This window comes from Heterocephalus glaber, unplaced genomic scaffold, assembly GCF_053883595.1.
Source record: "Heterocephalus glaber isolate CG9 unplaced genomic scaffold, H.glaber_assembly_v1.0 deba00001072, whole genome shotgun sequence".
Taxonomy (NCBI): Eukaryota; Metazoa; Chordata; class Mammalia; order Rodentia; family Bathyergidae; genus Heterocephalus; species Heterocephalus glaber.
In genome coordinates, this window is record NW_028258189.1 from 1,432,560 (window position 1) to 1,445,560 (window position 13,001).

At 36.2% G+C, this 13,001-nt stretch overlaps 1 protein-coding gene across 11 annotated transcripts in view; it reads right to left on the bottom strand.

Annotated features, from left to right (window-relative positions):
- Positions 1 to 13,001, bottom strand: part of LOC147828441 (histone demethylase UTY-like) — a 258,477-nt gene that overhangs the window by 147,383 nt on the left and 98,093 nt on the right. For 9 of the 11 annotated variants that reach the window (XR_015450784.1, XM_087209914.1, XM_087209909.1 and 6 more), the window contains exons 9-10: positions 1,849 to 1,942; positions 21 to 147 (exon numbers count right to left, since the gene is read on the bottom strand). The exons of 1 other annotated variant lie outside the window; for it this stretch is intronic. Coding sequence is in view for 9 of the 10 variants with exons in the window: in XM_087209914.1 (XP_087066040.1) it covers positions 21 to 147; positions 1,849 to 1,942 (221 nt within the window). In the remaining variant the exon portion in view is untranslated. The remainder of the gene's footprint in view (positions 1 to 20; positions 148 to 1,848; positions 1,943 to 13,001) is intronic. One more of the 11 variants, XM_087209916.1, reaches the window with a different exon arrangement.

Consider the following 13,001-nt stretch of genomic DNA (forward strand, 5'->3'; position numbering starts at 1 on the left):
GTCCAAGTGTCCAGTCTCACCTTCCCAGGAAATACCAAGATTGGCCAGAATTAGGATCTGCCTCCAGTGACCTTTGGAGATACTGAATAGCACAGCTTTCCTTGATTGCTTTGTCTCCTACTAGGTCCATATTATGATGCATCCAACCTATAATTTAGAAATGTTATAAGTATTTATCCATCATCCAACTATTCTGCTGGTGTCAAGAATACCATTCTGGAATAAATCAAAATACCGTTTTAGTAATTTATTGTGTTACTGGGATCATAATTTCCCCACACTGAAAGATGCAACATACAGCTGTAAAAAAAATCTATCTCATCATAAAAAGATATAATCAAAGCTAATAAAAGATTTTAAAATGAGAGGGAAATATTTATTTGATGTGGGGCACTGAACTGGCTCATCACCTAAAACCATAAATTCTCAACTTCTAATTTAAGTTTGAAAAATATTCATGTATAAAGGTGATACATTTGCTTTTCCTTTGAAGTCATAATGATCTGAGAGCATTTTTAGAGCAATCTAGTAATTCAAGTACTTTAAATCCAAATAAAAGGCTTATATAACCAAAGTAATTCATTTCAACTAAACTAAAAATCTTACAAAGACTCAGATCTTGCCTCACAGTCCTTGATCACAGAAACATCCTAAACATAACAAATGGCATTTAATGCAAAAACATCAAGACACTCTAAGACTGTAGGGAAGAGTTCAGTGGGAAGTAGGTTCAAAGAGCCAGAAAAATGGCAGAGTATGTACCACAAATGTACACTGAATCTATTGATTTAAAACTCTGTAGGGACAAGTGAAAGGTAAGAAAAAAGTGTTTCATTAGTAACTCAACTGGAATGTAAAAAAAAATTTCCTTGGGGACAGGGATTCAGCTCAGTGGTTCAGCCACCTGCCTCACAAGCACAAGGTCCCGAGTTGGATTGCTGGTACCCAAAAAGAGAAAAATTTTTCTGAGCAAAAATATTAATGTAAGAAATGATGTCCATTATTGATTTTAAAATTATATACAAAACAGTTACATTGGAAAAACATCCATATTACATACAAGTTTATTTCTTCAGACCAAATATAATGAAAAAAAAAAAGGAAACTATATCCAAATAATAAATACAGAAAATACAGATAAGCCTTTAACTAAATTAACTGGGGAGAAGCCTCATTGTTTTCAAAGTGATGAAACATTTTATTTTACATTATTTTCAAATATTGATTCTTTCGGGCCAGGGATTTAGCTCAGTGGTTTCACTGCCTGCTGCGCAAGTGCAAGGACCTGAGTTCAATCCCAGGTACCAAAAACAAACAAACAAACAAAAACAAATATTGATTCTTTCATCTTCATTAAGAGAATATAACAGATTTCTTGGAGAAAATACAGAATGAGATATTCTACAAATTTTAGGTGAAATGCTTCCTCTAAAAATATTATCAACAAAACTATGAAAGTAAGTTCAATGTTTAGTAAGTTGTGTGAATGGTCTTATTTAAGTTTATTGAGAAGTAAGTATATGGAGGAACTCAAATCCTCAGCTCTATGATCCAGAAGTAGAAGATAAGAAGAAGAATTTAAAAGAAAAAAATCACTGAACTATTGTGATTAGGTGGATGGTGAGATAGAGTATAAATAAACCAAATGTGGAAAAAAGAGGAAAAAAATATAATTTATAAAAGACATAATCATTTTGAATTTAATCTCAAAATAATACAAGTCACACTTAATGCAACACAGACTTCAAAATGAAAACGAACTTTTAACCGAAGAGTAGAAACTGGTTCCTAAGACAGAAATCTCATGGTGTTAATGTAATATAAAATAAAAATTAAGTTTCTATGTACCTAACTGTTGCAATACAGTTGCCTTTACTTGTGTAGGAAGGTTTTCTGTCTGTAAAAGTTGTTCATAGGCTTCTTTCGCAGCATGATACTTCCTCTATAGAACAGATGAAAAAGAGGATAAAATAAAATGGTAAATATTTAAGTAGAAACATCCTTTATTTTTAACAATGCATAAATGCCTTTAATTTAACTTAGTAATGAAACAATAAAAATAAAAGTAATACTCAATCACCCCTTCAACACCAACAGGGGTTTTGGAAACAGCCACATACATCCATTCTCATAACAAAAACTGCAGATATTCAAGTTTTTATATGCCCCTTTTATACTTTAGGTCACTTCTACATTATACTATTTGAAAATGTATTATTAGCCTGGAAATACTTTCAAAGAGAGAATAGTTGAGCAATAAAGCAAGTGACACTAAATCTATTACAACCACAAAAGTACTCAAAACTCAAATTTTAAAATATACACTTTCTGGGCTGGGGATTTGGCTCAGTAGTGCCATGCCTGCCTCACAAGTACAAGGTCCTGAGTTTGCTCTCCAGTACAAAAAAAAAAAAAAATATATATATATATATATATATATATATATATATAAAGCAAATATACATGGTTTAAAGGACATTACATTTCCTATTGATAAAATGTAGCAATGTTTAAAATATTTAAGGTAAAAGAAAAATTTCTAACTGAATCCATTTGTGCATAGCTTTTCCTTAGGAAGTACAATTAACACTAAAATTTATTACTGTTCTGATCATAAAGTTAGGGAACTTTTCCAAAAAAGGAAAAACTAACAAAGCAAAAACAATAAATATTTTCTTTAAAATACACTTAGTGAAACAATGTCTTACAGTGGCTTTTACTCACAGACTCAGTACCCTAAGCAGTTTATTTTTATGTACAAGAGAAAAAGAAGAAGAAAGTGTATTTCAAGAACTAGTCATAATAACATTAAATGAGTAATGTACCTAAGTCAATTGTGTATAAATTGGGTCTAAAAAAGTAGAATTAGAAGTCTAACAACAACAACAACAACAAAAAAGACTAAACCAACCTGATTAAGGAAAGTACAGAAACAGACAATAACACTGCTTTTTATCTTTCTCACACATATCTTCAGGGATGCTGCTATCTACACAAAAGCACTGCCTCAATATTTAAAACTTTCATATATATAATGATAAATATTTGCCAAATATATTATCTGTGTAAAAGGAAAAGCCTCGAATTATGAAATAAAATTTACTTGTACATAAAACATTATTTTAACAATGAAATTTATAAAAGTAAATTTCAAGACCATTGAAAAATAAGAAGAGGGGAGATTACGAAAATCTACTCAAACATAAAATTAGTATGTCCACACAGAATTTTTTTAGTCAAGTAAGCTAATGGAGGATAATTCAAAAAAAGGAGACAGAAGTAAAAAATTTTTAAAAATTTAAAAAAATAATAAAATGCCAAACATTGGTCAAGATGTCAATAATTACCTTAAATGCAATGTCCAATTAAAAACATTTTGAACATATAATTAAAAGAATTTACCTTAGTAAATTTTGAAACAGGTGCATTATATAGCTTTCATTTCAAATTTAACAACACAGCTAAACTAAAAATATGAGAATGGAAAATTGTAAATAATTAAAACATTATGTAGCACAGGAATACAGTTTTTTTTAAAAAAAGATAAATAGCTCCAAAACTTTCACCACAGAAACACGTAAAAATTGTCTGAAAATAAGGTTATAGTCATCAAAGCCTATCAACTAATGCATGAAACAAAAAGCTGGAGAAAGAACTTTGAGAAATTAGAACTTTCTAAAGTTTTGGTGTAGCCCAACTCTAAGACCACTTATTTGGGAGGCTGAAGCAAAAAGACTGAAAGTCCAAGGATCGCCCAGGCAACTTACAAGACCTTGTCTCAAAAATTTAAATGGCCTGAGGATATAACTCAGTGGTGGAGATCCCCTGGGCTCAATCCACAGTACTTCAGAAAGTTTTGGTATATGCAGGACATTTTGGAAAGCCTGCTCATACCTTCAAAATTCTTTTGTTCAATGAAGATATAGGACTATAAAAATTCACTTCTACTAATTTTAAGGCTCAGGTTAAGAAGAAAATGAAGACTAAGACTTATAAATAATCTACAAATTAACAAAGTACCCATGAAAGAGACAATTTCCAGAAACAGAGGGTTTTTGGTGGTTTCTTTTTATTTTCCTCTTCTGCATTTTATTTTACTTCTTATTTTGTCTTTGGGTATGCAAAAAAAAAAAAAAACCTATATTGTTAGCTAGCTAAACACAAACTAAAAGGAAAACATATAAAAATAATACAAACTTAACATAATTTATACAGTGACTAAATAAATAGCTGTAAGAGACAGAAAAAAACAAAATCAAATCCTGAGAGAAAAGGCAGTCTGACTTCCAAAACTGTCATATTAAAATACCCAAAATGTTGGCTCGGGATTTAGCTCAGTGGTTTTGCCACCTACTGTGCAAGCTCAAGGACCCAAGTTTGATCCCCGGTACAAAAAAACCAAAAAACCCAAAATGTCAAGTGTTCATCAAAACATAATGATACATATAAAGAAACAACACAGACTTATCCATTCAAAAGATAGAGACTTCTGTTTTTCCCTCTTGCAGGTTAAAAGTTGAAAGTCAAAACTCTATGCTATAGCAATAAGTCAAAAGCCAAGAAAAATGCTAATATCAAAGCTGTTTTAAACTGATCAGAAAAGCCAGGTGTGGTGGTGCATGCCTGTAATCGCAGCACTTGTAAGGCTGAGGCACGAGGATTACTACATGGTCTCATCAGTGAGTTCAAGGCCAGCTTGAACCACAAAAAAAAAAAAAAAGAATGAAAATTGATCAAAGAGGAGATCATATCCAAAATAAAAAGAGTGACAGCCCAATACAGAGAATCTGCAGACAGCAACCCAGACACCAACCAAAATTCAAAGCCTGGGTCTAGAGATACATGATACTTTGGTTGTCTAATGGCCACAAGCTCAAACTTTACACTGCTGGAACAGCAAAGTTTGAAAAATCTTCTTAGTGTACATAATTCCGCTGACAATCCAACTGAAAATCCAACTTGAAAAAACTTCTAGGAGCTGAGAGTCAGGTGTTGCATTTCATCAAGGACACAAGTGATGTGCTTCAGTGTAAGTGCCACTCTAGCCCAGATAACATACAGTGCTTATGTTAGTGCATTAAAAACATTCATCATTGTACTTTTGTTGTTGCTGTTGTTGTTTTTGTTGTTTGGTTCCATAAAATATCATAACTGTGGCTCCAAAGAAAGTTAATGATATCAGTAAAGTTAAGGGGAAAACTGTGAGAACCACCGTAGTCTTTAAAAAGGAAATCATTAGGAAATTTGTTAAAGTACTATAAAAATCAATTTATAAGTGTAATTTTGGGGCCTGAGAACCAATTAGTTTTCCATTATTTCTTATGGGAAAAAAAATTGTCCAGTTCTTGAACTTTTCATGGTTTTTCACGGTTTCTTGAACTTTTCAAACTGAGTTCAATAACTGAGGTACCACTATATCTATATAGCTCAGTGGTAAGAGTGCTTGCCTAGTATACGAAATGCCCTAGGTTCAGTCCTTTGCAATGTGGAGGGGAAAATAAACTTGTACTGGAATCACAGAGATATGTTACAGTACATGTTACAAAATACAGAAGCTCTGCCTAAACAAATTTGAGATAGGAAAAATACCATGGTACCTGTTTTACTTTATACCTAGCGCCCCACCACCCATCTTTATGCACTCATAGCAGGGGCTTTTGGGAGATCACTGGAACATGGAGGGATGATAACCTGCCCTGCATTAATCAACTGATGACTCACAACTAAGTATGAGGATGCATGGAGTACTGGGCGTGGGTTGGAAGGGCATACCTCTCTCCTGTGATCCTGTTTCCCCTCTCTGCTTTCTGATAGACCATGAGGAGCTCTCCTCCACGAAGCCTGTCATGACTTCCTACCTTAGAGCCAGCCTATTAAGTACTGAAACCTCTGCGAAGTGTAAGCCAATATAAAACTCTCCTTTAAGTTGTGGGATATTTTTGTCCCAGCAATTGAAAGTGAATAAGACAAGATCCCAAACTCTTTTTTAATTTTACTTCCAGTTTCTCAAGGTAAATAGAGTTCCTTCAAGCTTTAGGCAAGGGAAAAGAAAAGTACCCATTTAAAAATACCAGAGCAGCAGAGGATCCAGGCAGCATGAAGACCCCTGCTCCATTCCAATTTCCACCCACAGCAACTGTGAGGACCCAGGTGTGGCTTGGAGTCCCAGCTCCCTCCCATTCACTTGGCTTGACCAACTAGCACAAGCTGAGGATCCAGGCAGCATGAAGCCCACCCCCCGGCCCCTTTCCGTCCTGGGCTCTGCCCATGGCATGGTGAGGACCCAAGGCGGCTTGGAGCCCCTCTTTGTCCTGCTCTATGCTCTACTCGACCAAGCAGCACAAGCTGAGGATCCAGGCAGCTTGATCCCCCATCCCTGCTCTGGGCTGCGCCCAGGGCTTGGTGAGGACCCAGGTGAGGCCAGGAGCCCCTGCTCCCTACAAGCTCCACTTAGCCTCTCCGGTGCCTTCACGGCCCAGTTCCCCCCCACACACACACCATCGTCCATGACACCACCCCCACCTCTGGCCTCCTGGCTCTTCTGCTACCTGGTTCCACACAACAGAGGCACAGGGGATTATATAGGCTCCTGTCCTGAGCGCCACAAGATAGAGCAGAAGTTAGTAACAGAAAGAGGGCCTCTCAGGCTCCTCGGAAAACTGAAGCTCAGCGGAAAAATAAAGAGAATCTCTACAATAAAGGCACATCAGACCACCATACTTGGTAAGTTGGAGGGATCATCACCTCACATCGGAACCTGCACTACCTTCAGGGGAAGGGCAACTGGAACCTGCAGTAGAACTTTACAGAGTTCAACCCTGCATGAGGACAGGGAGCTCAACTGGGGACTAGCAGCCAAAAATCTGCCTGAATCTCACAGGTCTGCTACTGGCTTGCTGAGACTCATTGACTCATATATACACACACCTGCTTATGTTGCCTGCTGTGACAGCAGAGACATACCCTGAAGGAGGCCCATCATTTTTATCTTTTGTTGTTTGCAAAAAAGAAAAAAAACCTTTTCTCTTATTTTTAATTCTTTTTACTTTTTTCTACTCTTTTCAAACTTTTACTTTTCTCTTATTCTTCCTTTCTTTTATCTTTGTGCTCTCTTTCTCCGCGCCCCCCCCCCCATTGCAGCCCACACGGCTCTTCATCTCTATTTGTTCCTTTCTGGACTGAATTCACATTTCTCCTTTACTTTTCTTTTCTTCTCTTTTCCTTCTCTTGATTATCATTAGTTTTAAAGGAAAGTAAATACACTATCTAGCCTCTTCCCTATTAGTGTTAGGTGACTCTGCTCATGTCTTTGTTCTTTCATTCTGCCTTTTCCTCTTGCCTTTAACAATTTCTTAGTTTGTGTGATCTTCCTGTATCTTCTGCCCTCACTGCTATTGTTTCCTGATCTTCCTACCTGGCCCTCCCTCCCCAACTCTTTCTAACTCCCCATCCAGAAGGGTAAAGTTGCTATATTTAAGAGTTTATTCACTATAAACATATGTTGGGGTGGTCCTCCGTTTTAATTCACACAGTTAAATGTGATAGATTAGTAACTACCACAAACTGTCATTTTCTAAGCTGCACTTGATGCTATGGTGTTGCTGATTGTATCATTTGGACTAAGATGTTGTGATTGAGCTATTGAATCAGTTGTCCTTCCTGGTATAATGAAAATGAAATAGTCTCGGAGTCATTAGTCTCAAAACCTAAAGACCAGCTATATCTGGAAGACAGCTCTGAAAATCATTCCACAAGGGTTTTAAACACAAGCAACAAAGATACTTACATTAAGCAATTTTGAAATATCAACCCAGGAATTAAACCAAGAACAGTACCAAAAAGAAAAAAAAATGAGAAGACATTTAAGCAAGGCACAAACTCAGGCTTTCACCCCACAAACGGCAAATTCTGGGGGAAATGAGATGGAAAAGTCTGATAACCACCTGGATACCCTGAACTGATAGCACACGAAGTAACAAAACAGATGGATGAGGCTCTAAAAAAATTCAAAGCAGAAATAATCTCCCAGATAACTACAGACATGGTGAGCAGAGTGAAAGACATGATTAGAGAATCTAGAACAGACATAGATAAGAAAATAGATGAGATGAGAAACATGCTGGAAGCCATGAATGCACATCATAAGAAAGAAATGGAAACCATGATCGCCCAACATAAGAAAGAAACAGAATCCAGGAAACAGATTCAAACAGATACTCAGGAGATTAAAAATTCCACTGAAAGCATGCAGAGTAGCTTAAGAGAATCTGAACACAGAATATCAGATATAGAAGATCGGACTGAGGTTAAGGACCATGAAAACAGAGATTTCTTAAAGATAGTAAGGGCCCATGAGAAATCAGTCCAGCAGCTCCTAGATGATCCAAAGAAGAATAACGTAAGACTGATAGGAGACCACAAAAAAACAGGAGAAAGTACAACTGACATAAAAAATCAGTTCACAGAAGTAATAGTAGAAAATTTCCCAGACAGAGGTGGAGAAATGGACATACAGATAACGGAAGCATATAGAACTCCAACTAGCCATGATCAAAAACATCTACACCTAGACATATAATAGTCAATTTCTCAGAAACCCAAAAGAAGAAGAAAATTTTACAGGCAGTTAGAGAAAAGAAACAAATCACCTACAAAGGAAAGCTCATCAGAATCACAGCAGACTTCTCAACACAAACCCTCAAATCAAGGAGAGCCTGGAGTGAAGTATTTCAACCCCTAAAAGAAAATAACTTCCAACCTAGACTGTGGTATCCTGCAAAATTATCTTTCAAAATCAATGGGGAACTTAGATACTTCCATGACAAAGAACACCTGAGAAATTTTATGAACACCAAACCAGAACTCCAAACAATTTTAAGCAATATCCTAGAAAAAGGGCACAACACCATGAGGCCCAACAGAGGGAAGCCACCAAGAAAGGTAAGACACTAAAGGGAAAGGGGGTAAAATAAGAAATAAAAGAGCCAACAAGAGTAAAACATTATGACAAGGATGAGCCAATATCTATCAATGTTAATGGCCTCAATTTGCCAATCAAAAGAAATAGACTGGCAGAATGAATCAAGAAGCAAAATCCAGCAATATGCTGTAAACAAGAAACACATCGAACTCGAAAGGAAATGCATAGACTGAAAGCAAAAGGATGGAAAACAGTTCTCCATGCCACAGGAACACAGAAAAAAAGCAGGGGTAGCAATCTTATTTGCGGACAAAGTAGATTTCAAACCAAAACCAATTAAGAGAGACAAAGATGGTTACTACATCCTTGTGACAGGGACAATCCAAGAGGAAGAGATGACAATCCTAAATATATATGCACCAAATAAAAATGCCCCCAACTACCCAAAACAAATAGTAATGGACATGAAAAACCAAACAAGCACTAATACAATTGTAGTGGGGGACCTCAATACCCCTCTAATGCAAATAGACAGATCATGTAGAAAAAAAATTAACAATGAAATTCCAGAACTGAACCAAGCTATTGAACAAATGGATTTAATAGACGTTTACAGAGTGTTCCACCCCACAAAATCAGAATACACATTCTTTTCAGCTGCACACGGATCATTCTCTAAAATAGATCACATGCTAGCTCTTAGGACTTATCTATGTAAAGGTAAAAGAACTAAAGTTATCCCCTGTATATTATCAGACCATAGTGCAGTAAAACTGGAGGGCAATAATATAAGAAACTGCAAAACTCCCACGAACCCATGGAAATTGAATAACACCCTCCTGAACAACCAATGGATCACAGAGGAAATTAAAGAAGAAATTAGACAGTTTCTACAAGTAAATGATAATGCCAGTACAACATACAGGAATCCATGGGACACAATGAAAGCAGCTCTACCTGGGAAATTCTTTCAATGAATGCCCATAATAGGACAACAAAGAGAACTCAGTTACATAACCTAATGCAGAACCTCAAGATCCTAGTTTTGAAGAGCAAAACAAACCCAAAGCTGGTACAAGAAAGGAAATTATAAAGATCAGAGCAGAAATCAATACAGAATGATACAAAAAAATAATGAATCAGAGTTGGTTTTTTGAAAGAATAAATAAAATTGATAAACCTTTAGCCAATTTTATCAAAAAAGGAAGAGAAAAGGCTTAAATCCATGCAATTAAGAATGAAAAAGGTGACATCACAACAGACCCAGCGGAAATGCAGAGGATCATGAACACTTACTTTTGAGAACTTCTACTCTAATAAAATGGAAAATACAGAAGAAATGGACAGATTCCTAGATACATACAAACTTGCCAAAGTTAAATGAAGATACAGAAATTCTAAACACCCCAATAACAATAAATGAAATTGAAAACATAATAAAAAATTTATCAACGAAGAAAATTCCAGGTCCTGATCACTTCACTGTTGAATTCCACAAGACATTTAAAGAAGAACTATCACCACTACTCTTTAAACTCATCAAGGAAATTGAAAGGGAAGCAATGCTTCCAAATTCATTCCTGGAACCAAGTGTCACTTTGATTCTAAAACCACGGAAAGACTCAACCCAAAAAGAGAACTACAGACCAATCTCCCCAATGAACAGAGATGCAAAAATCCTCAACAAGATACTGGCAAACAGAATACAGAGGGTCATCAAGAAGACTGTACACCATGACCAAGTTGGATTTAGCCCAAGGATGCAAGGATGGTTCAACATCTGTAAATCAATAAATGTAATACACTATATTAACAGTGAAGGACAAAAACCACATGATCATCTCAATAGATGCAGAAATGGAATTTGACAAAATCCAACATCCAATCATGATAAAAACGCTATAGAAAATTGGAACAGAAGGTCTTTATCTCAACCTAATTAAGGCTATTTATGAAAAACCAACAGCCACCATCATACTAAATGGTCAAAAACTGAAAACTTTCATGCTAAAATCAGGAAAAGACAAGGATGCCCACTATCACCACTCCTGTTCAATATACTTCTGGAAACATTAGCCACAACAATTAGAAAAGAGAAAGAAATAAAAGGAATACAGACAGGAAAGGAAGAAGTGAAACTTTCACTATTTGCTGATGACATGATACTTCACATAGAAGACCCAAAAAACTCCGCCAAAAGTCTTCTAGACCTAATTGACAGATTCAGTAGAGTAGCTAAATACAAGGTCAACACTCAAAAAAACAATACCCTTCTGATACACAAATAGCAGACTCATTGAGAGAGAAATACGGGAAATAATTCCTTTTACACTAGCATCCAAAAAAATGAAATATCTAGGAATCAATCTAACAAAGGAAGCAAAAGACCTCTACACTGAAAACCACAGCTCTCTGAAAAAGGAGATCGAAGAGGATACAAGAAAATGGAAAGATATCCCTTGTTCCTGGGTAGGAAGAACCAATATAGTGAAAATGGCCATACTTCCAAAACTACTATATAGATTTAATGCAATGCAGACTGAAACTCCAATATACTTCAAAGAACTAGAGAAAACAATCCAAAAATTCATTTGGAATCAGAAGAAACGTAAAGTGGCCAAAGCAATTCTAGGCAACAGAGACATGGCTGGGGTTATCACAATCCCCAACCTAAAACTATACTGCACAGCTACTGTGATAAAATCAGCATGGTACTGGCAAAGAAACACACCCGAGGATCAGTGGAATAGATTAGAAGATGCAGAAACAACTCCAGACATACTCAACCACCTCATCTTTGACAAAGTACCCAACCACCATCATTGGTGGAAAGATAGCCTATTTAATAAATGGTGTTGGAAAAACTGGGTTTCAACCTGCCAAACATTAAAACTAGATCCATACCTATCACCGGGCACTAAACTAAGATCAAAGTGGATTAAAGATATAAATATTAAGACAGAAACACTAAACTTGCTGGAAGATAAGTTAGGTAAAACTCTTGAAGACACTGGCATAGGAAAAGACTTCATAAACAAAACCTCAGTAGCAAGGGAACTAGCACAAAGAATCAACAACTGGGATCTCATCTTATTAAAAACTTTCTGCACTGCAAGAGAAACCACCAACAGAGCTAAGAGCCAACCTACAATGTAGGAAAAAAATTTTAGCAGCTGTGCCTCAGACAAAAGTCTAATATCTAGAATATATAAAGAACTGAAAAAAATCAGACCCCCAAAATTCAAATTCCCAATTCAAAAATGGGCATTTAAAATGAAAAGACATTTCTCAGAAAAAGAAGTAAAAGAAGCAAATAAATACATGAAAAAATGTTCAACATCACTGGTCATTTGAGAGATGCAGATGAAAATGAGATTCCACCTCACCTCAGAAAGAATGGCCGCTATCAAGAAATCAACCAATAATAAATGCTGGTGGGGATACGACGAGAAAGGAACTCTTCTCCACTGTTGGGAGTGCAGACTGGTGCAAACACTGTGGAAATCAGTATGGAGATACTTCACACAGCTAGGACTAGAGGTCTCATTTGACCCAGCTATTCCCCTGCTGGTTATCTTCCCAAAAGAATTAAAAGAATCATACCACAGTGATATATGTGCACCCATGTTTATAGCGGCACAGTTTGTAATAGCTAAAGCTTGGAAACAGCCCAAGTGTCCATCAACTGGAAACTGGATAAAGATGATGTGGGGTTTTTTTTAATAAAATGGAGTACTACTCACCTATAAAGAACAAGAAACTAGAGACATTCATAGCTAAATGGATGCATACTGAGGACATACTCTTTTTTTTTTTTTTTTGGTACCGGGGATCGAACTCAGGACCTTGCACTTGTGAGGCAGGTGGCAGAACCACTGAGCTAAATCACCAGCCCATGAGGCCATACTCTTAAGTGAAATAAATAGGACATACATGTGTAAATACCGAATAGTTTCTCTGATGTGAGAAATTGAAAGTGTAAATAAGGATTAAAATGAATAATTCATAATTTGAAATAGGAAAAGGTCCAAAGGTGTAGGGGTGGTGGGAGGGCAAGGGAAAAGGGAAAAAGGGAAAGGAA